The following is a 26,005-nucleotide window of genomic DNA, read 5'->3' as shown; positions in this document are numbered from 1 at the left end:
CAAAAACTCATTATTTTTTAACTTTAGTGCAGACGTCAAAATCTGTTTGTATATATATTTTTTAAAAACGTTGTTGCTCAGCAAAAACACTAAACCGTATACCAGATGAACAACATATTAATAAGAAGAAGAAACAGGATTACAAAAAGGAAGTTAACGAAGAATGTTCTCCTGAGGTCACACTGTTGAAAGTCCTTTCACTAAACGTGAACTCTGAGCACACGTGAAGAATATTTTTATAGTACACCTCAAAAATGTAGCTTTTGTGTAACTGGAGGTAGCTGGTATCCTTAAACACTGCTAATTTACAGCAGATGCAGGAGATAAAAAAAAAGCAATCTCTCTCTCTGGCTGTGTTTCAGACACATCTCCATTTTGGTCAACCACATCCTGCTTGCAATTTGTGTCACGTCCCATACTGAACACAAAGACCTTGTTTTTCACACCAGCAGTGTTTCGGTGCAAGAGCGAGAATTACGAAGAATGACATCCATGTAACTGGACACAGTCTTTTTTTTTTTTAACCCTTTCTGTTTGTTGTTCTGGAAATATTTTACTGAATTTCCACAGATCTACTCGTTGATTTGAGTCATACCATCTTTAGTATTTGCAGTAGATGAAAGGCGTGAATTTCCTTTCAGATAAAAATACAGAAGTCGTACAAAAGACAGAAGGAGACTGTGTCAAAACAGAGCTACAGTTCAGGAAGTTCACGGTCCCTCTCTGATGACAAAGGTCCTGACAGACACATCAGAGAGGAATATCCAGGCTCCTGGTGCCAACAATTCATGCATGCTCTCACATGCTACGTCCACATCTTAAGTCACGGAGTAAATCTCCAATCAGCGCGTTTAAACCCAAAATACACACAACATTTCTCAATACCTTAAAACGTGCCAATATAATGAATCATAAAAACAATACTGATGTTGACGGCTGGTGCTCACCTGCCGCTTGAGAAGAATCCTGATTGGACACTTGATCTTCTTCCATTTCTAAACTGATCTAAACACAGGCCTACTGACGGCACTCACACATCGTTTACACACCACACCACACAAGCAGCACACAAGAGGAAGGAAACCCAACGAAAATGTGTTGATGCACTGAAACCTATGGTAAGTTATAGGCCCTGCAGCGTTGAGCTTCCTGCCTCTGCTGCTCTCTCAGTGATCTTCCACTGGTAGAAGGGTGGTTGGCCAACACTCAGCTGTATGGGAAGAGGAAGTGTATCTTTCTGTTACTGTAGGCCCCGCCTGTGTACTGAGTAGGTGAGAAAAGACATGACTTTATTTATTTATTTTGAAACAAGGCCTGTATTACCTGAAGTCTGGATGAACTTTGAAGATAGAAACAGACACATTAGTTTATGCATCGACTTCTAACTGAGCCATCACATTAAAGTTTATTTCACCACACTATCTTTTTGATTACTGCTTCCTGGTACTTTGGATCATAAGACTAACTAACATGACTTTGGTTTTACTTCACACCTGACAGAGGAGGTTTACAAAGGTCAGTATAAGAAAAAATGAAAGCACATCTTTAATTTTCTGCATTTTTCATTCAGAAAGAAATTTGGCATCTTATGGGTTTTTTTTTTCTTTTAAACTTTTTGCAAGGGATACCTGCCCCGGACCATGGGTTGTATCTGTATGGAGGAGGCTTTAACCATGTTGACCTAGAGGTTATTCTGGCCCCAAATTAAAGTTCAACCCTACTTAGTTTTTGTAGTTATACTTTGATGTATGTATGCTTGCTATGTACAATGATCAAAAACATTTTTGATCCCAAAAAGACCAAAGGTTTGGCATTCATGGATGTAACCAGGGCTAAAGCCACAATACATGTACTGTTTACTACCACGTGTTTAAAAAAGAAAACCCACTGAGCCATGTTAAGAAAGTCAGTATTTTATTTATTTTTTTGTAGGCACAATGTACCGCTAACATTTCTGTGCAAAATCAGTGATGAAAATGTCTCCAGTCATTAACAGACAGAAGTCAGCAGAGACCAACTGCAGCCACAGCAGGCAGAAACCAGGAAGGAACAAACAAGACATGGCATTGACTTACCCAGTATTTGATTTCAAACTGTTTTTCACATGTCTTGTTGCTTCAGCAAAGATTTACTGCAAACTCTTTGCCCATTCAGCAGATGACAGTAAAGCAAAAAATGTTAATTAGAACAAACTAACGTCTAAACCCAAAGACATGCAGGTTTTGTGACATCTGACGACGGAAATGAAGTTCAGAATTGGTTCAGCGACACACGGTTTGATAAATCCCTCATTAGAATATAAAAGCATTTCACAGTGTCATGTCAAACCAGAGCAACGTTACTTATCTGCCCAGTGACTGAAATGAAACAGTCCAATTGCATCATTTAGTGATATATAGAATCATTTCTGTATGACAGACAGAGGCTGGGTACTGCAAATGCCATCCCAAATGGCAAGTCTAGTGCCTTTATATAAAAATACAAACGGACAGACTGGTGAAAACTCCATCCCTTTTTTAACTGTCACGTTTGCGTCAAATAAACCTTTCTGCACACTCTCATTTTTCTAGCCCTACTGAGAAAAAAAAATCAATAGTATCCAATATGACACACGATTAAAAAAATAGGTTTGTTCTATGCACCGGTTGATTTTCTCTGTCAGTCTCATAGCTCGTCTCGAGCTGCACTGTTCCAGGGGGACTGAAGGACGTCAGAGTTCTGGGCCTCACTACTTATTTTAGCCTGCTCCTGGGTTTTCCCCGAGCGTGCTCTGTCCCAGTCTGTTCGGACTTTGTCGTTGTCCCACACCGTGGAGGTTTCCGTGTCGCTGATGTAGCCTGGATCACCAGTGTAGTGTGTTGGATAGACCAGAAGAGGCTCAGCAGAAAACGCCTTCAAGTCCCTGGTTTCAAACTGTTCCATGTAATCAGATCTGTGGAGCAGAAGGTGAATAAATCAGGGCTGGAAGATTAAAAAAACACAAGGAAAAGGGAAATCTGCTCTCAGCTGTACATGAGACTAAACTTACACGGGGTGTTTGTTGTACATGATGGGAAGAAACTCATCCACCGGTAAAATTCTCTTCAGAGGTTCTGCTTTCAGAAGCTTCTCTGCTCCTTGTAACGATATCATGTAACCCAGAGTCCAGTATGAATAGTCTGCTTCCACCAAGTTGTGCACATTAGGTACTGCTTTCTCTGGATGGTCCACTTGCATTCTCTTGCGACCGATATAACTGTAAATGAAAAAAGGCACAAGTGACAAACATTATTAGCAGAATCTAAGGAGAAATCCAAAAAGGAAGGAAGGAAGACAGGAAGTCCAATCTCACATAAGGTCCCAGTCCAGTCCTTCTTCTTCAACCTCATACATCAAGTTCATCAGGCGACGTTTGAAAAATACTTCAAAGCGTAGGTCGTCCTCGATCACCAGGGAGGTGTGTAGTTGCCGTTCTACAATCTTCATCAGCACAAAAATTTATAAAAGGTTTTATAAAATGTGTCTTGAAATTAAACACAAAATGTCACGTCCCCCAGACATTTTAAACCCAACTATAAAAATGTGCTCTTCTGATGGATATTACCTAAGAGGTTAAAATATTATGGATCTTCAGTAGTGCGTTAAGGATACATCTTTGTTATCTTAGTAGTACTGAACTATTTAAACTGTTATTATGATGTTGTAACTGTGCATGTTCTAGGCCAACTCTCAAATGTTTGCCTTCTACTTTTTACCTCTTCCCAGATTTTATAGTGTGAAAGGAAACATCCCAGCTCTCCTTTTGTCAGTGGGCGACCATGATAAGGGTCACTATATCCTGGAAGCATGTGGATGCCCATGGCCTGGACTTCACTGATGTTCATTGCTCTGAAAAGAGAGTCAACAGAATCCATAACAAACTGACAAACACATTCATCTTCCATGTTTCAAACTTGTTATGATACTATTCAACTAATTAACTTACTTTCCATCCACAGCTGCAATAACCTTGCAAGCGATCTCCTGCTGGTACAAAGTCCTCAACATGCGTTCTTTGCGGTCAGTTCGCCTTTGTAAGTTTATCATAAATACCTGCAGATGGGCAAACGGAAGAAGAGTCAATGTAGTTTCCAATTTTAACAGCAGAGGGAGCTATAGAGCAAAGAAATGACAAGAGAGACATGTCTGGAGAGTCCATCTTCACGTCACTCTTTGCTCACCTCATCAAATCCCATTTTGTCAGGTTTTCGTCTGGGAACACGTACATGTTTGGAAGGCGTCAGTGCGGAATTCCGCACTACATGGTGAGATAAAGACGGAAGCAGGAATTATGTAAATGAATCATATGGAATCCATTATATAGAATAAACTTCTGGATTATTGATTGCAAAAATGAAAAAAATATATACATATATATTGAAAAAGGAACTGATCTTGAAATATAGTGGCTTAAAAGTAATAATGTGCATATTTCTCCCTTAATTCTGCAGATATTATAATGTTGTATGTATTGTATTTAGGCCACAAATTTAAAAATATATTTATTACTAAACTATTTCTTATCGGACCTGGATCAACCTGTGGAGTTCCACAAGGATCTGTATTAGGACCACTGGTGTTTATGATGTTTTCACAGTATTAAATATGATTAAGGTGCTGTTGGGGGTGTGGTATGAATATGAAAATATGAAAAGCTAGCCACTCACCATTAACCTCAAGCACTGTGTGCAAGAAGCTGTCAGCTTCATCTTGCAAAGTATTGTGGGAGCGAAGGGGTGCAGGCAAGTATCCATAGGTCTCTTTGTTACAAACAAACATCTGGACATCTGTAAAGATCAGTCAATGGAAATGTTTCAGACCAAGACTGTTCAAACACTTGGGAGAAATCACCGACGTGTTTAATTTGGGGGTTATACAGTACCTGCCATCTGAGCAGAGTAAGCAAACACAATGATATCATCAAAAGCCCATGTGTATTCAGGGTGTGGTGGGTGGAAGGCTAGCTGTTTGGACGCCTCTTTCCTCAGGTCAATCAGGAAGGTGGAGTGGACCATGGGTACAGCAAAACAGCCCTTACGCACCTGCTTCCTAATAGGTATGTAGGCAGGTGTGCGCTTATAGTAACCCTGGATGAACAGAGCAGACCAGCAGGTCAGTTTGGACTAGATTTAAGAAAGGGTCTAGACCCAGTCATCATCACAGTACCTGTGATGTCATTCCACACCAGAAGTTGGAATAGGCCGCACGTGACTCCAGCATTGGTGCGATGATCGTCTTATTCTCTTTCATCATCTTCCAGAGCACATCGGGATTGGTGAGCAGATTATCACAGTCCGCCAACTACAGAGAGAGGGATGATGAAACTGTAATGTCTCTTTGTTTATAGGAATCTTTGAGTGAGTGGAATAAATGAATAGTCCTGGAGGTTAAACTGGACAAAAACACAGCGATGCTTAAAAAAACCCAGGTTTCTATTTATGGAAAAAGCTCTGGTGGTTTCTAAAAAAATGTATCTTAAGATTATTGCAGTTTCGCACGTTTTGTTACAAAATTATACCCCACTGAATCTAGAGAGAAAAAGTGCCGAGTTGAGGAATGCAGACATGAGAAGAACACCGTTTTAATATAAGGTTCATGTTGAGTCCAGATTTGTGTCAGTGTATGGATCCAGATGAAAAAGGATGGACCACAACTTAACCACAGAAGTACACACCGGTAAACACTGATCCCACTGCCAAAGTCATTTTGGTGATTTCGGCCCAACTCTGTACTTTTCCCTCTGCTGCTATTATTGAACAATAAAGATAGGCTGGGCTGGAACGTCTTGCCTGGTCTAAAAATGGAAACACTTTCAGCATCACTGGTTACTGTGATTTTCATTGCCTGTAAAGAGCAGTTTGTTGACCTACCATGAAGTAGTCCGCCCACATCTCACGGGCTGACTCCAGAGCCACTTGTCGAAGCTTCATTACATGCTCATAACGGAGGTCTGTCCATTGCTTTGGACCATCTTCATCTGGATAGCGACTGGAAGTGATATTTAGGTAACGTCAGACTTTGGATCTGTCACACGGTGTTCTTTAACAACGACAGTAAAACAAAGCTAACCAACCTGGGCACTTCTTTTGGCCTCCATTCCACATAATGATAAAGAGTCTGCACGGTGGAAAGCCAGTCTCGCAGGATGGTTGTAGTGTTGTCCTCATTATGATCAGTCGCTACCCTGTTGATAAACAACAAAAAATAACTGGTATTCATTCATTCCTTCATTCATTCAACTTCCACTGATTAATCCTTTTCAGGGTCATTGTGACCAATCCCAGGAAACATCAGGCAAGGGTAGGATCCACCCTAAAAAGGTCCAAGGTCCATCTAACTCACAGGTGTCACAGTCATAACTACTGTTAATTTAGAGTGAACTATAACAGCTTGCTCTTAAAATATGTTAACCTTTGCTATTTGCTGTTGAGCTTCACATTGCAAGTGTTTGACTATGACCATTGTTCAGCCCTACAGTATGTGGTCTTCTGATTATGGTGTCGGTCGTGTGTGGTGTGTGTGTGGTGTGTGTGTGGTGGAGGAGAAGATCTGGTAACATGGCTATCATTCCCCTCTCTTCCACCTCCTACAGTTGGTGAATAATGCACTCCTAAAATAAACCGTGCTTTATTCTATTCTATTCAACCTCTTCCTGTCTGCTGTTAAAAATGTCAATGCCTGAACAGACCACCCTGAGAAATATGGCAGATGGCACCAGAGTAACACGAACACAAATGTGGCTAATTTAGCATTACAAGGAGCTGAGCAAAACAACCGAAGCTAGGACAAGTAAGTTTGTAAGCACAATTGAAATATAGCACACGTTCCAAACTGGTTTAAAGCTGATACTTTTGGGAAGATGATACCAAGATTCAAATGACAATGGGCCTGTGTTTGGATTGTGGGAGCTCATTGTCCGGGGCTGTGGGAAACACACACAAATGATGCATTTATAGAACAACACTTAACTTTTTAACTCAGTTCTAGAACATCTTTTAATAACACAATTAAAAAGATTCATTTGACCTCTGTGGCAGAGAATATTTCTGGTCACCTAGGGCATTTATGATATGAAGTAAAGCTGTTCAACACATGCATTCTAATCATATCTAATCCAAGGCTATGAAAAGAACTAAATCAGACCATCCATTAGTCTTTGAACCTCCCTGTTTGGTAAGTTAGAATCAACTATTGCCACAACAGACACTAATCCATTCCATTAAATAGTCGGCCATGTATCGTATGACTTCTCAGCAGCTGTCGCTGCAAAAGGAACACGTGCAGCCAAAGTGAGCCAAGTTTGTAGTTTGAACATATGTGTGACACTCACTGTGGATCAACTTCAAAGATTTCACAGGAATCTGTGAGATGGCTACAGATCCAAGTTAGGAGTGTTCCCCTCTCCCATTCCAGCCAACCGTCCTTCTAAATCCTTTGAATTACGTCTCATGTTGAACCTAAATAAACATTTTTGAGACATGTTCGACTGGTGCTCTCATCGCGTCTCTGTAACCTGTGTTTCGCTTCCTTTTTTTCACAGAAATGAAAGGCTAAATTGCATGGTATCAGCCATGACTTAAGTGGCAGCGTGGTCAGTTCTGATCCTGTGGGTTACTGGTCTTTGGCATGTTTAAAAGCAGCTGCGAGAATCAGCAGAACTCATAGAACATGTTTACAGTGCAGCATCAGACGGCTGCTTACATTTTCCAGATGGTAACTAAACTGTTAGTGAAACATGTCTAAACACTGCCACCGCCAAATACATTAAAGAAACTCACTTCATTAAGTCAGTGTGAAACTTTTTCACTAGCTTGCTGAGTAAAAAACACTTAATCTTAAACCCCGCAGCTCTGTGGGTGTGATCATGGGTGGGCTGTCAGCACTTTGTTAGCACCTCCCTTGAAAATTCCCTCAAATTCTGCCTTACTACACTTAGTAAGGTTTATTACATCAATTTGCACAACCACCGTGTAATTATAACTGAAAGTTAAATTTTTCAAAGAAAAAGTTGCAGTGAGTGCAGACGTGTTAGCTGTACTGTAGACCAAAGACCTATAAACTAAGCTAGAATATTTAAGTCATACATGATTTATATATGTATCTGACTGAGCAGGAACGCAAACAAAGGTTCTGTTGAAATCTCTAACATTATCCTCCATTGTATTACAGAAGACCATAGTGATTATATTTATATATTTATTTGTCGCTTAGGTTAAAAATAGTTTTTTCCACATTTGTAATGTTTTTCCAGCCCTCAAAATTTAAAAATCAAGAGAATAAAATGAAAAAATATGAGCCTGATATTTATTTACAATCTAAATACAATACAGTTTTTGCATTTTTTTTCTTGATATAAAAATGTACGCAATTAGTGTTATAATGGTTAAAAACACACATAATGCTGACATTACTACAAGTAACTGACTGATCCATCTTAACTTAATGTTGCATTCACACTGGTCAGCATGCTGGATTACCCTGGTGGTATATGTAATAAATATGTTTGGTTTACTAAAGGCCAACACATTCTCCAACAAGTCAAGTTAGGTACGGGGAAATAATGTACTAAAATGTACTATTAGTGTCTTTGTCTCTGGGTTTCATTATTCCCTAAGGTGAAATGAGTCTCTGCTGGCAACTCCATGAAACGCTGTAGTGATTAACACCGGAGCTGTGGGCTGCACTTTTTAGTGAGCCAAAGGAGCAGTGGAATTTTGATGTTTGCTTAACACACCACAGTCATGGATGGGCCAGGATTTGAACCAGCATCCCTCCTATTACAGGTTTAACCCTTCAACAGATAATGGGTGATTATGTTATGCTAATTTGGTCATCCATTTTTTATTAGTAGTTATAAAAACTAATATTTATAATGTGTGTAATTGATCGTCAGATAATTGAATAGTTGAGGAAGATGAGTGAATGTTTCCTTACATGGGCGTGCGCGAGGGTGTGTGTATGTGCATGTGTTTTTGTTTGTACGTGTGTATATCCATCGTGTGGACTGAACCATAGTTATTTCTATTAGCACGTTATATTACTGTGCTCCTCCCACGAGCAGACCAGCCCTGTCCCCTCCCCTCCACGTATACAGATCAATGCATGGCTGATGAACACTGAACACATCATCTATTAATATCAGTAGGACAACACACTGGAACTTCGTCCTCTAGTATTTTGATGGAGTAAAGTCAGAAAAGAGAAAAAGAAACTTGTAGCTTGCACAGAACGACTAGCCTCCACGTTTCCCGTTAATAGTCGGTCATTTTCTGCAGGACCACCCACTTTTTGTCACTTCATTGAACCTTATAAAATATATTCAAGCATCCGTACACATATCAGTCACGTATTATATTGGCTCATTACTATTGTATATGCACAACATACCAACTTTTGAGATGCTATGTTTACTTTAGGGCTGTTTATTGCTGCAAATACATGGAACATTGCAGTGTAGACACTCACCATAGAGCCATGCGATCCTTGGGGTAGTTGAGTCGCTCAATGGTGCCGAGAAAATAGGGCAGCGAGTGAGCGGAGTTTCTGCAGATGAGAGCGAGGAAAAGCCGCGGAGCTTGGAGCTGAGACTCCGGGCACCATCGCTCCTCTGCGAAGTATCCGTAGGCAGGGGAGCAGCACCAGGAGAGCAGCCAGAGCAGCAGCGGGGTGGAGAGGCAGGCCAAGTTAGGGCAGAACATAGCGGTAATAAATAAAGAAATGGGTAAAAGTATATATAAAAAAAGAATCTACGTGGGTGTGTAGTGGTGGTTGTGGCTCGTGACGGGACAACGTTTAAAGGTCGCCTCTTTACTTTTTGCGGTCATCACAGAGAAGCAGAATGTGTACAGGAAATCTTGATTCCTGATGTGACAACACTGCGATGATGCGCTTTAAAGGGGCGGATCCTTAAAGGGGATGGACAACAGAACAAGAAGACAGTGACGACAGAAATACCATGTTTTATGAGCTTTTTATTTTTATTCTTACAAATGCAGCCGTTCTTTTGTGAGTAATGAAATTCAGACAAATTGAGGCGATAGCTTGACATGGTCAATGCTAACTTTGATGGTGCTGCTAAGAGGAGACAACTGACATTTACCATGTATTCTGGCATTCAAAACGATTTAGAGACCTTGCTAGGATGATAAAAAAGAACCAAAAAATGTACGTCTTCAGCCTTATCTTCTATCTCCATATGCGCTGTAACCTTTGCAAGATGCCTTCAAAATCAGTTTTATGAGTCAGTGTGGGGAATTAAAGCACAAAGAGATTGTTATTTCTGAAATTATAATATGCATGTGAAGTTCATATGGTGTAGTTTGCATGTATTGAGCTTGTTATAATAGGCAAATTAGCTGCATAATGTAATAATACAGTGACTTATTACAAAGATGAATCATTTTCCAAACAATGATCTTAAATAATTTGGGTGGAACAATATCATCCTTCATATATTTTACATAATCTGCACCACTTGAACACACATTGTACATATTTGCAATACGTTGCAAATCTGTACTTTAAGTAGTATCTGATGCATTTCTAATGCAAATAGCTGCATCATAATTTTAAATGATGCAGATACTCGTGATATATTTGACAGAAAAGTGTGCAACTTGCCATTTTGATAAAGACAAACCTTAAATGAGCAAATAAAAAACTGTGTGGAGAAACTACTTTGAATTAAACTGAAGTCAGACACACAGCCACTGTTGTGCGAACTTTCAAGGTAGAAATGTTTTTCTTTATCCTGCTTTCAATGTCTCCGTTTTGGTATCCGTTTTGGAAAAAGCTCTACAGTTTGGCCCCTGCACCTGGCCTCTCTACCTGTATAGTAAGAGAGGCAGCTGCAGGGTCATCAACAAGCCAGAACAGTTCACCATTGGTTGGAACGACCCGAGCTGCTGGAAACGCTGGACCTTCTCTACCCTCCAGCACTTCCTGCGAGAATAGTTACAGCATTACAATCCAACAGCAGTGAAATGTCTACAGTATGAAGTATATCTCCTGAGCAAGTCTAAACATTATTATACAGTTTTCAGAGTAGGTGTTAGACAGTTGATAATATTTTATTATTCACATAAAATTATTTAGTGAATGTTGAACTTTTAGACAACATTATATTCTTTGTGCAACTTTAGTCCCACCAATACAACTCTTTTAATGTTACCTTCAAAATGGGTGCTTTGCTTCCTCCTGTGGATACAAAAGCCACACAGCGTGCAGAATTCACAACTGGTAAAGTCAGAGTTACTCGCTGTGGTGGTGGTTTGGGAGAGTCGGTGATGGGGGCCACAATCTTCTCTGTTTCCTTTGGATGAAACCAAACCAAACCAAACCAAACCCAGTCATCTATTATAAATGATGTGAACCACTGCCACACAATATGTATGTTTAAACTGTCATATAAGTAATGTGAGATGTAAAAAGTTAAAAAACCATATAATAAAAAAAATGTTATTATCCTTACCTCCAATAGAGGGTGGTCTGGGAAAAGAGAACAGGTGTGTCCATCAGGTCCCATGCCCAACAGCAGCAAGTCAAACACAGGGAGGGCATCATCTGGAAAGGCCTGACAAAATAGCACCACATGCTTAACAAAACATGCACGTGTGGTCAGAGAAACTGATAACATTCAGATAACTGTAGAAAGTAATTATATGAACAAGTTAAAAGCCTTGCTAACTGTGGTGTGATGGGCAAGAACCAAAATCCCTCACTTTCCGGCCGCTCCTTAAAGCACAACAACATCCTAGGGTTGGGTTAAGTGCAGAGGACAAATATGGTTGTTCTTCTAAAAGATTCCTCAGTTCAATTGTGTAATTTAATAAAAATAAGAGAAAGCATCATGTGATCAGCAGGTATTGTTAAAAATTGAGGAATTTTCCACCAGTGTTCCACCAAACATTTTAAATACTGCAAATCTGATGAGCTCTTTGACTGTACTCACAATAAAACACGTACCTACCTTTTTCAATCTGTTGGCATAATCCTCTGCACACTGACTGACAGGCAGTGATGAATTGATGGTTAAAATCCCACTTTCAGGAATGTCAATCTTGGAAAACAGTTTACTCTAGAAAAGAAGCACAGATGACATGTCTTCTGTTGTGATACCAGCATGACATGATAAACCACACTCCTAAATTGATACCTTGTAGAGTCCATATGTGCTCTCACAATCATCAAAGGGGACCAGTCGTTCATCACAAAAACCAACCAACCACTTGCTATAATCCAGTTCTTGAAGTGCTAGCAGCTCTTTGCTGAGCATGGAGACCAGACTTCCTCCAGAGAGTCCCAGACTAAACCTCCCACGAGATGCAATGGCTTTTTGGGCCCGAGAGGTCACCAAATGTGCCAGTGCTGGCCCAAGCTCTGTGGAAGATGGGAAGACCACTATTCTCCTGGCAGCCATGACTGTCTGGATGAAAGAGAGTGTGTGGAAATACAAACCCTTTGAGCAGTGTGTAATTACATTTTATTAGTATAAATGCAGTTGACCACAATCACAGCCTTCTTTATAAAAATAATCTCATATAACTGGAGGGGCAGAGTTGGGAGATGATCAAATAGAAAAGATTTTAAAAATATATTTTAATAGTTTTGAGATTAAAGACAATAAACGTGTGAGGTTGTAATGGTTTATAGTAATAGTTACTAGCTACTTTCTACCAAAACAATCAAACTGGTCGTATTAGTATTTGTTCGTCTTCTATAATAAATAAAGGGTTCGATTCGTACATAAAACAGAGTGGTTAATGCAAGATGCCATTGTGGTTCGTACTCGTCCAGTCCAGTGTCCGCCTGGTCCTGGTAACATTTGGATTACATTACAACAACGCAATTTTAGGTACAGATTAGAAAAAAACATAAACTAGAACCAGCTTCACAAAATTCTTACCTAAAGAGTGAAATTCAAGTCCAAAGTTTCATGAAGATTTTCAGTCGGCAAATTTAATTCGAAGCATTACTTCCTACTGCTGGTTTCCCAACAGCCAACCGAAGCCAACCTAGAACAGCTTCTTCCGATGCATTATGGTAGTTGAAGTCCAAGATGAAGCCCAAGTACAGTATATCTTCGAGTCACGCACAAGTAAGAAAGGGATTTATTAAACATTTACATACATTAGGTGAAATTTAAACAATAAACATAAAATTACACAGGTCATAAATTTAATATAAAAACATTTAAAATATTTATTTTAAACCAATTGCTGCGGAGCCTCCTCCCCACCGGCAGGTGGAAATAAAGCATTATACCGCCACATGAGTTTTATATACCTGTACTTTCGCATACCCTACGGGCACGTTTACGCGGTACTTGTGTCAACATATCACAACTGAAGCCTAGAGACCTTTTGACGGGACCAACTACAATACGTTTTTGTCTGGTATGCCACAGAAAGTCTGAGAAATATGGCGTTAAGTGTTTTCTCCTTCCAGTCGCAGCTCGTCTCCATCATGGACGCGTTGTCCAAAACAGCTGTTATGGAGATATCTAAACTAGTGGAGATCGAGTCAAAGATGCTAAAAATCGAAATAAATCGAGGGCGCAACGAGATCTCATCGCTTACAGAAAAACTGCAGCTGATGGAGAAATTAATGTACATCGCCCAGGAGAGAAGGCAGGATTCTACAGCAGCTGCTGCGTGCTCGATAATAAGGGAGAATCCAGCAAGCAGTATTCTGGAACAGGGCATTACTAGACATGGCTTCAAGAGGTAAACATGATTGTCTCCTTGTTGTACCTTGACATCATCAAGACAACTTCCTAGCAGTTCAACTCTGTCAGCTTAACTGATTGTAGTTTTTCTCCCTACAACATCGTGAAACCCCATGGAAAACCACGAGTTCCCTCTCTGAAACAAGCATTTCAAATCAGGAGAAAGAGCAACCTACATCTAAAGTAAGACACATTCTTGCAGTTATTTACATTCTCATGTGCACAGAGCATTCACACTCGCTTTCTCAGCAGGTTCAAACCCCATTACAGGAGCATCACAATCAAATTGTGGTTAAGGAAGAGCTGTCAGAGGTGGAAATTGGAGACTCTGAATTACAAAAGACAATGGAAAAGAGTGGGTATTTAATTTGTTACATAGCAGCATGCATTTTGTTTGTTTTAAATGTGTGTGTTTTCCTTTTTTTATACATAACATAACCTATGCAGAATTATAAATATTATATACTTTATTTGCAAACAGTAAAAGTACATTTTAGTTTAATGTTTTAATGCACTACCTGTTGATATAAAGGGTTTTAGATCAATTTAAAGTTGAATAAAAATGGCGCTTAAGTGAATCAGCTACAACATATGAACAGATCTTAATGTCATCCACAGGAAAGGAAGCAGCCGCAGACACTAAGAGGAGTTCTGACGTAACGCAGAGTTCCAAACCATTCACAGGCTGTCAGCAACCTACGTTTGTTAGTAGCATTGTGAACATAGGTACGCAACCATCCCTCCCTAGGTCAAAGCAGAGAGAAACACAACGGAATGGAGCTTTTGAATTTGCAGCCGATGCCTTTGCTAATAATGTTGCCACCCAGAGCTTAAGCCTGCTTAGAAATATGAAGATCCACAACTTGAGAAACTCTGCTGCTAAGAGGTTTGGTTGTTTACAGTGTGGCAAGAACTTCAGGTGCTACAGTCAGCTGGAAATACACCAAAGAAGTCACACAGGGGAGAAACCCTACAGGTGCACACTGTGTGGAAAGAGATACGCGCAAAAAGGGCATCTGTACACACATCAGCGCACACACACTGGGGAGAAACCATACCGCTGTCCTATTTGTGGAAAGGGCTTTATTCAGAAGTGCACTCTTGATATGCACCAACGGACACACACAGGAGAAAGACCTTTTGTTTGTATTAAATGTGGTAAAGGATTTACCAAGAACTGTAATCTGAAAAAACACCTTTTAGTACATTTAGAGCCTGGTTTGAACATGTGTGACGTGGAATCTGATTCAGCAACATTTAGTGCTACATTAATTGACGGAACCATTTAAAAGAGTCTGTCATGATGCTTTTTTATGATGTTTGACTGAAATAAAAAGATTTGAGCTTGTTCTGTTTTATTGTTCTGATGTTGTGCTGTGGAATGAGCATCCTAATGTTTTTACTGTCTTACTCATTGTTTTTTCTTTGGGTTTTAACACCACAAATGAAGCAGACAAAGGCATTAAAACAAATAAATCTGAACTAATATACATTTATATAGTTATTTATATGTATATATGTATATACATATACATGGGTCTAAATATGTATATATATGTGCATATAGTTGTTTCCTGTCCTCAATAGAAACGGAACCCCAGAAAAGTACCCATAGTCCATTGCGGCATCGTTGGGGCACACATTGGACTACAGACCAGCGTTGCTACGCTGGAATTTTTCAATAATTTACGGCTATCGTTTCATTAAGGATGATGTGCGACACCACTAACCGCAGTTTCCGGACTCAGTTGGCCGCTGTTCTAGAAAAATTAACGAAAGCGGCTCTGGTTGAGATCGGCAACCTGGCAGACGAGTGCTGCTCCGTCCTTCACACCGAGATATCGCTGCATAAAACGGAGAACGAGGCTCTGAAGAAGCGGTGCTACTCATTGGAGGTCCAGCTGAGGGCTGCCAAGGAGGCGCAGGGCTTTCCCGCCCCCGTCAACAGTGTTGGTGGGCGTCACACTGCAGGTCAGCGCGGTCACCGCGGTGAAACTACAGTTTTTCAAATATCTAAGCTTTATTGAAAGTCATATTAAACTGTGGGGGCGGGACCTTTAGATAGAAGCCTCTGCAAAGGGGCGTGGGGGAGCAGAATAAATGTATTACACTAGGACAAAAATGGATTCTTCTGTTGGTACTTGCTGACTAAAATTAAACTTTCAAAACTTAATTGCTTGTTTTAATTCTAGAGAGATTGGTATAATTTTGGTCATCTGTGTTTTTCAACACAGCAAGTAGTGCCTCTCTCTTACCTGCAGGAGGTGCTAAGAACTCTTTTTGTAAAAGTCCTCGTCCATGAGGTCAAGATGTTGGTACAAACATTATTTAATATGAATCTAACGCCATAACTTAATAAAATTGTTTTACAACTTATGAAGTCGTACATTTAGTTTAAGAGTAATTACCAACTGAATAAAAATATGCACCTTGTCATATGGTGGTGGCTGCTTGTATGATGAGCCATGACTGCCCACAGTTGCTATCCTAGAAGGGGTTGTCTGTTACTATTTTGATTAAAAAACAACAACAAAACATTTATTTAGCTAATTGAGCAATAATAATTATTTTTTTACACATACACTATATCTATATTTGTGTGTGGGTATATATGGCTGCATATATATATGTGTGTGTGTATACAGTGTCTGTGTGTACATATATATATGTACTGTATATAGCACATAATAGACAGTAATAGAGACTCTTCAGTTAACATCCGTTGAACAGCTGCAGTTTCACACTATTTTTACAACAACTCAGTTCTCTTGTTAAATGATTTGTAGCCACCACTAGAGCATTACAGAAGGTTTCCTTTATGAAATGCTGTGTAAAAAACCACATACTATAAGAAACAGACATCATGGCCCCAAAATATAGACCTTATTATCAAATCTTTATTTGTTGGTGACAGAGTTTACATTACCTCAGAAATTCATACTTCATTAAAATATTTCTTACCTGCTTATTCATCTTCATCTTCCAGATCAGCAGCATTCAGCTCCAGCCATTGATGGGGTATTTGGAAAAGACTGGTGTATGGACTTTTGGAGAGAAGAGAAACTCCCTTCTCACGGAAAAGATACGATGGAGCCCGCTGCAATGACAAGCATGGCCATTCCGGTCAGTTGATCAATTTTACAACTCCTTTTTTTGATAATTAAAAAAACTATTAATATGTACTTTTGTGTTCCAACTGTCTTATTGATAGTCGATAGACTTGACGGTGAGAGAACCTGATCTTATCTACATAAAGGAGGAGATGTATGATGAGCATCCTATTGGACAGCATATGAATTACACAGACAATAGAAAAAGTAAGCTTAGATTATTGACAAATAATTGTATTTCTGATGGTTCTGTTATATAACTACTCTTGTTCTTACGGACAGTTGCTGGGATTTTTGGAGAGGAGAATTTGCTTCATAGACCTGTTGATGACCTGCAGCTCCACTCGGGAGAATTAAACACCTTTCCTGTAGCAACTGACAGTCAAACACAACAAAGGAATCAACCAACAATTATGGACAAGATAATAGATGATGCAACAATGAGCACTCTGTCCAACAACGCAAATCCTTCTTCAGCGACAGCTGAGTTTTCTAACTATGGCGATAATATCCAAATAAGTACAATTGAAGCCCCTACCATTCAGCCGAGGCTCGTGAAGCCCAAGAAACGGTTTGAGTGCTTATTCTGTGGGAAAATGTTTAACTACTTGAGTAGTTTGAAAGTCCATGTCCGACGACACTCTGGCGAGAAGCCGTTTAGTTGCTCCGTTTGCGGTAAGCCATTTGCCCAGAAAACATATTTGAAATTGCATCAGCGTGTGCACTCAGGAGAGAAGCCATACAGCTGTCCAAACTGCGGCAAAAGTTTTTCCCAGAAAAGCTCTCTGAACATACATCTACGGACACACACTGGTGAGAAGCCGTACAGTTGCCTGGGTTGCGGGAAGTGTTACGCATATAAGTACGGTCTCAACCACCACCAGTGTTTCAACCAAACCACTCAATGAGCTTTGTAACCAGTGAAAGGTTCATGTTTGACAGGAAGTTCTTTCGACTGTGTTCAGAGTAGATATACTGTACTCGTGCCAATTTGTACAGTACAAAGGGAAAGTTAAAAAAATACTCATTAAAATAAAGTCAGATTTTAATAGAAAATTGAATTAACAGTACTGCTGTGAAATCTAAGCTTGTTTGCTGTGTTTTTTTATTTCCTTATACGAGATGTGCCGCAGTATTAAGACAGAAAATAGAAACACTAGTATTGGTACTTTTTTATAATGTCTGTTGAAATGGCAGGATCGAGTAGAGCACACCTAACACATACATATGCTATGTCCAACCATCTGATATGTACAGTTCTGTTACTGTATATAAACAGAAGAAAGGTGTTCCAAATGATTACAGAAAGTATTTTGAAAATAATTTAAATCATGCATGCTGTCAAACTCACATGGTTGGCATTACCTCATGTTAATAAGGTCACAATGGCCTTTGTTCAATAATGCCAAAATATGCTCAGTTTTTTGCACAATGTGTAGCACAAATGTACAAACTACCTCTTCACAACAAATGAGAAGTGTAACCAACTCACAACAGTTTGCTTTATTGTTAGTCTCATCAAAATGTGGTCATTCTCAAAATGCTGAGCCTGTCTTTTTGGCCTGTAAACGGGAGAAAAGAATGAAGTAACATTGTTGTTTTATGAAATGATGTGTGTGGTCACATGATATTAAAACGATTTACAGGCACTCTTTATGGCTGAATGACTTTACTGTTCTTTAAGGCGTCAGTCACATTGTCTCATTATTTTCTTTTTGATATGCCATGTTCAATAGCATGGTAATTCTCAACCACCTTGCTGCTGTTGGATGTGCCATGGAAAATATTCAATTTTAGGCTAAAAACCATCATTTAGTTACTGTGAATAATTTAAGCAGACAGGTTACGCTTATGTGAATTATTTCACATAATATCATAGATATCACAGAATCCCACATAGTCACAACATAAGTGAGTTCTGCCAATATGTATCATGGCAAAAGCATAAATTATTCTAATAATGGCTGAAGGTAAGAATATAAATCATTTGAAAATATAAAGAGCTTCATTATTTACTACTCAAAAATAACATGTTTGTTTATATTTGTTTATTTACTTCCATGTCCTTCAAACCCAGTCTATTTTTTGGCAAATCTGAACTTTTAGTTCATACAAAACTAGGTACTGTTTATACACATGTACAGTATTGATAAAAAACTTAAACAATGTAAAAAAAAGTATGCCTTATTTATTATAAAGCCAGACAGTGATTGCAACACTGATGCTAATGGAAACCATCAATACAAACCTGGTTTTATTTACAGAAGTGAGTGAATATGAAAGGCAATCTGTAAGAATAACTTCACATTGTGTTATACTAAACATGACATTACATACAATGATATCAGTTTGTATTATACTGTGTACTATCCCAGTTAGACCAGTCACTGACCACAGGGGTCAGCCTTTACATTGTTGTTGATATTGACTGACTTGTGTATCTCAACCTCACGGTTTCTGTGTGCCATTAAATGACAGTTCAGGTTCACTTTTTGCGTAAAAGTCCTTCCACATTGGCCACAGTGATACGGTCTCTCCCCAGTATGGATACGTAAATGACATTTTAGGTTGCCTTTTTGTGTGAATCCTTTTCCACATAAATAGCAACTGTAGGGTTTCTCTCCAGTGTGGACCACATAGTGGATTCTCAGAGCTGATGGGTTTGCAAAGGTCTTTCCACAGTACTCACAGGACTTACTTCCACCTTGAAACTTTATCGGAGGAACAAAGATGTGCTTGTTTAATTTGCCCCGATGTTGGAAATGTTGCTGATAAATGCTGTTGGATCTGTGTAACTTCATGTGATGTGTCAAAGTGCCCTTGTGGTAAAATGTGGTGCTACATATTTTGCATGTATATTTTTCATTGTTCATTTTATTGAATGTCTTAACGTTACTTATACTCAAGTTATTTGAATTTTTTAACAAATCAGTGATTTCATTGTTATCTGTTAATTTTGTTTGGACCTTGCTGTGGCTGGGCCCAACAATAGGATCAACTTTAGGTTGTTGCTGTCTTTCTTGAACAAATTGTACATCATCTTCATCATCTTCATCATCATCTTCAATTGGAATTATATGAGTGCTGAAGACATCCTCTGTGTCACTTAAGCACCTCAATTCAAGGGACATTTCTTCAGCTGAAGCTGCAGGCTCTGACTGGACTTCCTTCTGACCACATGACAGATTTCGAGTGCTGTCACCAGCAGTGTTTTCCACTGGCTTTGGTTCTGCAGCTGTACTTTCATCATGTTTTGCTGCATAAAAATACAACAGGTAAACAGTATATTAATGTAAGGCTGGTGAATTTGCTGCATGCACTACACAGTTCTAATAATCTGTCATTCACTTACCTTCTTTAAAAAGTGTTATCTGCTGGTGGCCATGTACAGGATTTTCAACGTTTTCTTTAATCTCTACCACAGGAATTTGATCAGACACAACTGTCACAGACTGCAAAACCAGAGGTCGTGAAATGGTAGGATGTACCAGTACCGGTAGTAGGTTCCCCAATCCCCCAATCAATGACCAAATAACAGTATTGTACCATCTCCACACTAAAAATGCTTAACAACTTTGTAACTTAAACACTGCGCGTAATGTTAATGTGACAGTTTCTCAATGCGCAGACCTTTTTCACTTTTGTATAAGATACATTCTCTCACCTTCTCATTAAGCTGTGATGAGTCTGCGACTCTGTCCAAAAGATCCGGGGTATTTTCTTTCCACAGATCTATACAACCTTCTTTTCCAAAGATTTCCTTTATGATAGGTGAATCGGCCACTAGGAAGAAAAGGTATGAACAACAACATTAACGCAGAGGCAGTCTTCGATGTATGACAAGTGATGGTGTCGAAGAGACACAAACGTCAAAGTTACCGTTTACATCATTATCAGTGGCACAGCAGACAGTCTGAACACCAACGGTGCGATAACTTTTACACAAAGTAGGTAAGTCTTTTTTCACAATGGTTAATTCACACTCAAGACTGGTAACTTTTTCTGCCAAGGTTGAGTTTGTAGACAATAATCGTGACAATTCTTGCCGGTGTTTAGTCGAGTCTTCATCCATCAGTTTGCTGATTTGTGAGAGAGCCGACCTGGCCATTATCTCCATGATGGTGGAGAGCTGAGAGTGTAAGGAGGAGCGGCTCTCCATCGTCGCTGCTCACCTAAATAAATATCTTCACTAGCCAAAGGTTTTTAAGTTTACAAATATAGTCCTTGGGTTGTAGTACAAGCTATAAATGGTCGTGAATATAAAGCTAGTGAAGCTACCGTGCACTGTTTGTTGTGGAGCCCAGCGGACCCAAATACGTGTAGCAATCATGACGTATTTCCGGCGGATGCTGCCGGTCAGCTGCGCCGTATTATCAGGCTTCCTGGTTTGCTCATAAAATACATGTCAATTCTCTGTTGCACGGACTTGAATGCAAACAGGCTTTTCGGGGATTATCGCCGGTTTTAACAGAACAAGTTGACTTCACGGCGACCATGAACACGGAAAAAGACTTCTCGCCTCTGACGCCCAACATTGTCCGAGCGCTGAATGATAAACTGTACGAGAAGAGGAAAGTTGCCGCTTTGGAAATCGAGAAATTGGTGAGAGATTTTGTCGCTCAAAATAATTCTACCCAGATCAGACATGTAATCCAAATCCTGGCATCAGAGTTTGCCCTCTCCCAGCATCCACACAGTCGTAAGGGTGGTCTCATTGGGCTGGCTGCCTGTTCCATTGCACTCGGTAAGGACTCGGGTCTTTATCTTAAGGAGTTGATTGAGCCAGTGCTCACGTGCTTTAATGACTCAGACAGCCGTCTGCGATACTATGCCTGCGAGGCCCTTTATAACATAGTCAAAGTAGCAAGAGGAGCAGTGTTGCCTCACTTTAATCTACTTTTTGATGGTCTCAGCAAACTCGCAGCAGATCCTGATCCTAATGTGAAAAGTGGATCAGAACTCTTGGACAGACTGTTGAAGGACATAGTGACAGAAAGTAACAAATTCGACTTGGTGGCATTTGTCCCTTTGCTGAGGGAAAGAATTTATTCCAATAACCAGTATGCCCGGCAGTTCATCATATCATGGATCCATGTTTTGGAGTCTGTTCCAGACATAAACCTCCTGGACTACCTCCCTGAAATTCTGGATGGCCTATTCCAAATCCTGGGAGACAACAGCAAAGAGATCCGCAGAACATGTGAGGTGGTGCTGGGGGAGTTTCTGAAGGAGATTAAAAGGACTCCCTCCAGTGTGAAGTTTGCTGATATGGCCAACATTTTGGTTATCCACTGCCAGGTTGCAGATGAGACCAAACTAACAAATGACCTGATCCAACTGACGGCTATGACTTGGATGAGGGAGTTCATTCAGCTCGCAGGACGAGTGGTGCTTCCATACTCCTCTGGCATCTTAACCGCAGTACTACCCTGCCTGTCATATGACGACAGAAAGAAAAGCACCAAAGAAGTTGCCAGTGCTTGTAATCACAGTCTGATGAAGCTGGTAACTGCTGAGGACGATGAAGATGAGGAGGAGGAGAAGAGTGCAAGTACAGGCTCACCACCTGGTCAGCCTAAGCTGGAGGGAGACAGTAATGATATGCTAAATGCGTCTCAAGAATCTGTCGGACTCAGTAACATCAGTTTCTTTACTCCGGCAAGTGCTGACAGGCCCCATGTCACTTTGGACCTGGATGGTATTGTCCAGGTGCTGGACCGCCATCTCCGAGACTCCTCCACTGGCATGATGACGCGAATAGCTGTCCTGAAATGGCTATATCACCTATACATCAAAACACCACGGAAGATGTTCCGGCATACTGACAGTTTGTTTCCTATGCTGCTGAAGACACTGTCGGATGAGTCTGACGAGGTGATACTGAAGGATCTTGAGGTGTTGGCTGAAATAGCATCGTCTCCTGCTGGCCAGACAGACCAAGCTGGATCTTGTGATGGCATAGACAACAAACTGGAGCTCAAGGTCCCAGAAGGTGTCAAGCCAGGGAAGCAACAGAGCCCAGCGTCCAAAACAGTGGACTCTTCGCCCTCCACTCCAAGTATGAACTCGTATTTTTACAAATTTATGATAAACCTATTGAAACGCCTGAGTCTGGAGAGGAAACTTCTGGAGAACAGAGGAGCGTTTATAATCAGGCAACTGTGTTTGTTGCTTCATGCTGAAAACATCTTCCACTCCATGGCAGACATCTTGTTAAAGGAAGAGGACCTCAAATTTGCTTCAACAATGGTTCAAACACTCAACACTATCCTGCTAACGTCAGCTGAGCTCTTCCAGTTACGCAACCAGCTGAAAGATTTGCGCACTCCCGAGAGCTGTGCTCTCTTTTGTTGCCTTTATCGTTCCTGGTGCCACAATCCGGTGGCCACTGTTTCGCTCTGCTTCCTTACACAGAACTACAAGCACGCCTATGAACTCATCCAGAAGTTCGGGGATTTAGAAGTAACAGTGGACTTCTTGATGGAGGTAGACAAACTTGTACAGCTCATCGAAAGTCCCATTTTCACCTATCTGCGCCTCCAGCTCCTGGATGTGGAAAACAACCCTTATCTGATCAAAGCACTGTACGGCCTGCTGATGCTGCTGCCTCAGAGCCAGGCATTTCAGCTGCTGTCCCATCGCCTGCGCTGTGTCCCAAATCCAGAGCTCATGAGGACTGTAGATGAGTCCAAGTACATGGACTCCAAGCAGAAGGTAACCTCCAAACGTGCTTCTCAACTGCAGATAGATTACAATGAGCTGCTTCAGCATTTCGACCGTGTCCAGAGTAAACATCTTGAGGTCCGGCACCAGCGTTCTGGGCGTGCCTCCGATCATCCTGATAGGAAGCTGATGTGAATCATGGTGTCTTCAGATTCTCGTTGGTGTATGAATGTCCAGTGGTACTGCTGTGAGAGTTCATTAGTTTGCTCTTAAAGCCAATAAGTATTAAATGATAATTATGTATATGATCTTAAGAGTGAAAACACTGGGTATAAAATACGTTATAGTTTTTTTTTTGTGATTTTTTTTTATTTTAAAAATAATGTAATTGTACTGTGACAGTAGAACAATTGTTTGAATTAATTGACTTTGTTTTAGATGCTTAATGTTACATATTAAATATTGTATATAAAATCAGTTATATTGTCTCATGTGGTGGCATCAATAATGACCCTATCTTGTGTACTTGTGATGACCAGTCAGCAGCTGAGGTTATCTACAGTTAGATAAAAATGTCCATAGTATTACAAGTGAGATCTGCATGCATTTCAGTGTTAAATGGTACAATTCTTCCTTTTAATTCTCACATGAACCACAGTATTTCCACAGGGCATCCCTTCAAGCAGTGTACACAGAGCAGGCATTATTCTCTATGTTGTGTGACTAGAGTCTTGAAGCAGCACAAAGCAGATTTTAAACATTGTAATCTGTAAATGACTGATCACTGGTATAAATCCTTCATCGATCCACATGGTTAAAACCTCGTGCCTTTGCTTTGTTACTGTAACCAATTGCAACATATCCCCCTTCCACCCCCATTATGAGCTCTTGTTTATTGTTCAGTTAACGTGTGCTTTCTTTTATTGGAACACTGCCTGTCTTGCATTCCAAAAAGTCACATTTGAGTCATTCCTGTGTGAAAACTAATAAATGTTAAAAAAATATATTTTTTGGCCTAAATGTGTGAAGCCTACTGCACAAATTCTACTACAAGTCATGGTGAAATCCACAAGCATAAAAAAACTGGTATTTCAATAGGGAGAAAATATATTCTAAAAATAATCATACTCATGCTAAATGTAAATCTATTGCTACTAAATAGTTATATAATAATGATAATATTTTTTACAGATACAAGTCTAAATTAAATCTTTCAAATCTACTCATTTAAAAAAAAATCTCCTTGCTCTCATCCTGCCCAGAAATGTATGCTGTGTCCAAACGTCCCTCTTAGTTCCTCGTTTGCTTTTATAGTTTGAACTGCTGCATTCTAAAAACAGAACCTAATCACTCCTGCATGATGAAGGCAGACTGTGAATTCCAACATCGCATGTGTGTAAACCTAAAGTTCATATACACAGTAGCACTTGTCCTCAGAAGATTATATTCCTAAGGCTTATTTAAACATTACTGTCAGGGCCCGTTTGAGGTCAACATAAATTAGAGTAATGAAACTGACAGACTGCGGTGGTCAGCTAAGGTCAAATAACTGCCCCATCGTCACTCAGTACCAAAATAATCCTCAACTGATTTACATACAGTATAGTCATGGTCTTGTCTGTTTAGCTCCTAAAAAGAGCCTGTGACATTGCCTGCTGAGAAATGAGGGCTTTTTTGAACTGGCATTCAAATCATGTGGGAAGTCGACTGTGACGTTTTAAAAATAACCACGAAACAGTTTTTACAAGCTTAAGGCTAACGCCGAATGTGGAAAAAATATCCAACTGTCACCAGGAAAATATTTCTTAACTCACACAGCCTCCGCTCTATTTGGTGACTTCTAACTATTTATATCCTCACAACTCCTATTTTGGATGCACATTGTCTGGAAATATTTGATCGCAGTTGTCCTGTTCATCAATCTTCTCAAATAACTGGTTGTTGATGAGAGTCTAACTCCAATTCAAAGGCCATCCTAAGTGCAAATATTGGACTGTCACCCCCTTCTCTCCTAACAGACTCCAGTTACTCTGGTTATTATTTCATCATGGATGGAGATACAGTCTCTTCCAGCTGAGGCTAATTTGTCATCTTCAGAGAAGTGTTAATTTGAGAATGCTCAGTGTGCATGGTCAACACAACACCATAATACGGGATATACCTCTCGGTGTGAAGGCATTTCTTGGGTAAAGTAAGGTTGACATCATAAGCCCTGGGAGGGGTCTGATCAGGCATCCCTGCCTCGCCATCAGAGTGCAGTGGAGAATGGCAACCAGACTTGGTCATACAGAGGATGACCTTTCCTGTCCAATTTGTGGGAATATTCTCAGTCAACCTGTGGTGCTAACTTGCAGACACCGCTTTTGTGAAGGCTGTCTGAAAGACAGCTGGGACACACAAGGCAGTGAGGACTCAAACTACTGTCCTTTGTGCTGGCGTCGAGCCTCCATGGAAGAAATAGTGGTGAGCACCGTGCTGAAGAAGGCTT

The 26,005-nt window shown here is 40.1% G+C and overlaps 8 protein-coding genes across 11 annotated transcripts in view; 4 read left to right on the top strand and 4 right to left on the bottom strand.

Moving 5' to 3' along the window:
- Nucleotides 1-1,184, bottom strand: part of gmip (GEM interacting protein) — an 11,488-nt gene extending 10,304 nt beyond the window's left edge. The window contains exon 1 of the mRNA XM_008329595.3: nucleotides 948-1,184. Coding sequence (XP_008327817.1) covers nucleotides 948-993 — 46 coding nt within the window. The 5' untranslated portion in view covers nucleotides 994-1,184. The remainder of the gene's footprint in view (nucleotides 1-947) is intronic.
- A 713-nt stretch (nucleotides 1,185-1,897) lies between these two features.
- colgalt1a (collagen beta(1-O)galactosyltransferase 1a) lies at nucleotides 1,898-9,875 on the bottom strand. Of its 2 annotated transcripts, XM_025064170.1 has the most exons (13): nucleotides 9,769-9,875; nucleotides 9,484-9,625; nucleotides 6,092-6,202; nucleotides 5,889-6,006; nucleotides 5,185-5,319; nucleotides 4,901-5,105; nucleotides 4,686-4,805; nucleotides 4,200-4,276; nucleotides 3,965-4,071; nucleotides 3,735-3,867; nucleotides 3,332-3,459; nucleotides 3,029-3,235; nucleotides 1,898-2,932 (listed from the first exon to the last, which is right to left on the bottom strand). In XM_025064170.1, exons 2-13 carry the CDS (start codon nucleotides 9,492-9,494, stop codon nucleotides 2,665-2,667), a joined length of 1,620 nt encoding a protein of 539 aa, XP_024919938.1. In that variant the 5' UTR covers nucleotides 9,495-9,625; nucleotides 9,769-9,875; the 3' UTR covers nucleotides 1,898-2,664. The 2 variants fall into 2 exon arrangements, with proteins under 2 accessions (XP_024919938.1, XP_008327816.1); XM_008329594.3 differs by having other exon boundaries at nucleotides 9,484-9,873.
- A 94-nt stretch (nucleotides 9,876-9,969) lies between these two features.
- On the bottom strand, nucleotides 9,970-15,603 carry pgls (6-phosphogluconolactonase). Its single transcript, XM_008329591.3, has 7 exons — nucleotides 15,475-15,603; nucleotides 12,923-13,097; nucleotides 12,173-12,442; nucleotides 11,987-12,094; nucleotides 11,489-11,590; nucleotides 11,189-11,329; nucleotides 9,970-10,959 (listed from the first exon to the last, which is right to left on the bottom strand). Exons 3-7 carry the CDS (start codon nucleotides 12,434-12,436, stop codon nucleotides 10,813-10,815), a joined length of 762 nt encoding a protein of 253 aa, XP_008327813.1. The 5' UTR covers nucleotides 12,437-12,442; nucleotides 12,923-13,097; nucleotides 15,475-15,603; the 3' UTR covers nucleotides 9,970-10,812.
- Nucleotides 13,134-15,092, top strand: LOC103392849 (zinc finger and SCAN domain-containing protein 31). Of its 2 annotated transcripts, none has more exons than XM_025064172.1 (4): nucleotides 13,134-13,742; nucleotides 13,849-13,927; nucleotides 13,994-14,099; nucleotides 14,363-15,092. In XM_025064172.1, the coding sequence occupies exons 1-4, from the start codon at nucleotides 13,438-13,440 to the stop codon at nucleotides 15,031-15,033; spliced, it is 1,161 nt and encodes a 386-aa protein (XP_024919940.1). In that variant the 5' UTR covers nucleotides 13,134-13,437; the 3' UTR covers nucleotides 15,034-15,092. The 2 variants fall into 2 exon arrangements, with proteins under 2 accessions (XP_024919940.1, XP_024919941.1); XM_025064173.1 differs by having other exon boundaries at nucleotides 13,137-13,741; nucleotides 13,848-13,927; nucleotides 13,997-14,099.
- LOC112488363 (zinc finger protein 813-like) lies at nucleotides 15,226-18,503 on the top strand. The gene is made up of 4 exons (XM_025064174.1): nucleotides 15,226-15,715; nucleotides 16,731-16,867; nucleotides 16,956-17,061; nucleotides 17,137-18,503. Exons 1-4 carry the CDS (start codon nucleotides 15,454-15,456, stop codon nucleotides 17,760-17,762), a joined length of 1,131 nt encoding a protein of 376 aa, XP_024919942.1. The 5' UTR covers nucleotides 15,226-15,453; the 3' UTR covers nucleotides 17,763-18,503.
- Nucleotides 18,504-19,022: 519 nt separating this feature from the next.
- Nucleotides 19,023-21,169, bottom strand: LOC103392863 (zinc finger protein 667). Of its 2 annotated transcripts, none has more exons than XM_017040476.2 (4): nucleotides 20,734-21,169; nucleotides 20,519-20,637; nucleotides 20,207-20,306; nucleotides 19,023-20,110 (listed from the first exon to the last, which is right to left on the bottom strand). In XM_017040476.2, exons 1-4 carry the CDS (start codon nucleotides 21,011-21,013, stop codon nucleotides 19,239-19,241), a joined length of 1,371 nt encoding a protein of 456 aa, XP_016895965.1. In that variant the 5' UTR covers nucleotides 21,014-21,169; the 3' UTR covers nucleotides 19,023-19,238. The 2 variants fall into 2 exon arrangements, with proteins under 2 accessions (XP_016895965.1, XP_024919939.1); XM_025064171.1 differs by having other exon boundaries at nucleotides 20,901-21,159.
- A 34-nt stretch (nucleotides 21,170-21,203) lies between these two features.
- Nucleotides 21,204-24,523, top strand: vac14 (vac14 homolog (S. cerevisiae)). Its single transcript, XM_008329586.3, has one exon. The coding sequence runs from the start codon at nucleotides 21,349-21,351 to the stop codon at nucleotides 23,710-23,712; it is 2,364 nt and encodes a 787-aa protein (XP_008327808.1). The 5' UTR covers nucleotides 21,204-21,348; the 3' UTR covers nucleotides 23,713-24,523.
- Nucleotides 24,524-24,655: 132 nt separating this feature from the next.
- The window catches only part of trim35-13 (tripartite motif containing 35-13), a 3,682-nt gene continuing 2,332 nt past the window's right edge, over nucleotides 24,656-26,005 (top strand). The window contains exon 1 of the mRNA XM_025064175.1: nucleotides 24,656-26,003. Coding sequence (XP_024919943.1) covers nucleotides 25,783-26,003 — 221 coding nt within the window. The 5' untranslated portion in view covers nucleotides 24,656-25,782. The remainder of the gene's footprint in view (nucleotides 26,004-26,005) is intronic.

The sequence above is a fragment of the Cynoglossus semilaevis genome, chromosome 17 (genome assembly GCF_000523025.1).
Source record: "Cynoglossus semilaevis isolate Cse_v1.0 chromosome 17, Cse_v1.0, whole genome shotgun sequence".
In the NCBI taxonomy this organism is placed as follows: domain Eukaryota; kingdom Metazoa; phylum Chordata; class Actinopteri; order Pleuronectiformes; family Cynoglossidae; genus Cynoglossus; species Cynoglossus semilaevis.
This window is presented reverse-complemented; position numbering and strand designations above follow the sequence as displayed.

Excerpts from the sequence above, each read along its gene's own strand:
- colgalt1a (XM_008329594.3), bottom strand. The coding sequence starts at position 9,716 with ATGTTCTGCCCTAACTTGGCCTGCCTCTCCACCCCGCTGCTGCTCTGG. Across the intron at positions 6,007-6,091 it reads AGGCCAAAAGAAGTGCCCAG|TCGCTATCCAGATGAAGATG; the intron begins GTTGGTTAGCTT and ends TATCACTTCCAG. Across the intron at positions 4,806-4,900 it reads TTACTCTGCTCAGATGGCAG|ATGTCCAGATGTTTGTTTGT; the intron begins GTACTGTATAAC and ends TGATCTTTACAG.
- pgls (XM_008329591.3), bottom strand. The coding sequence starts at position 12,436 with ATGGCTGCCAGGAGAATAGTGGTCTTCCCATCTTCCACAGAGCTTGGG. Across the intron at positions 11,591-11,986 it reads ATGCCAACAGATTGAAAAAG|GCCTTTCCAGATGATGCCCT; the intron begins GTAGGTACGTGT and ends CTATTTTGTCAG. Across the intron at positions 10,960-11,188 it reads GCAAAGCACCCATTTTGAAG|GAAGTGCTGGAGGGTAGAGA; the intron begins GTAACATTAAAA and ends CTATTCTCGCAG.
- LOC103392849 (XM_025064172.1), top strand. The coding sequence starts at position 13,438 with ATGGCGTTAAGTGTTTTCTCCTTCCAGTCGCAGCTCGTCTCCATCATG. Across the intron at positions 13,743-13,848 it reads ACTAGACATGGCTTCAAGAG|TGAAACCCCATGGAAAACCA; the intron begins GTAAACATGATT and ends CCTACAACATCG. Across the intron at positions 14,100-14,362 it reads ACAAAAGACAATGGAAAAGA|GAAAGGAAGCAGCCGCAGAC; the intron begins GTGGGTATTTAA and ends TGTCATCCACAG.
- LOC112488363 (XM_025064174.1), top strand. The coding sequence starts at position 15,454 with ATGATGTGCGACACCACTAACCGCAGTTTCCGGACTCAGTTGGCCGCT. Across the intron at positions 15,716-16,730 it reads TGGTGGGCGTCACACTGCAG|ATCAGCAGCATTCAGCTCCA; the intron begins GTCAGCGCGGTC and ends TTCATCTTCCAG. Across the intron at positions 16,868-16,955 it reads TGACAAGCATGGCCATTCCG|TCGATAGACTTGACGGTGAG; the intron begins GTCAGTTGATCA and ends TCTTATTGATAG.
- LOC103392863 (XM_017040476.2), bottom strand. The coding sequence starts at position 21,013 with ATGGAGAGCCGCTCCTCCTTACACTCTCAGCTCTCCACCATCATGGAG. Across the intron at positions 20,307-20,518 it reads CATCACAGCTTAATGAGAAG|TCTGTGACAGTTGTGTCTGA; the intron begins GTGAGAGAATGT and ends CTGGTTTTGCAG. Across the intron at positions 20,111-20,206 it reads GATAACACTTTTTAAAGAAG|CAAAACATGATGAAAGTACA; the intron begins GTAAGTGAATGA and ends ATTTTTATGCAG.
- vac14 (XM_008329586.3), top strand. The coding sequence starts at position 21,349 with ATGAACACGGAAAAAGACTTCTCGCCTCTGACGCCCAACATTGTCCGA.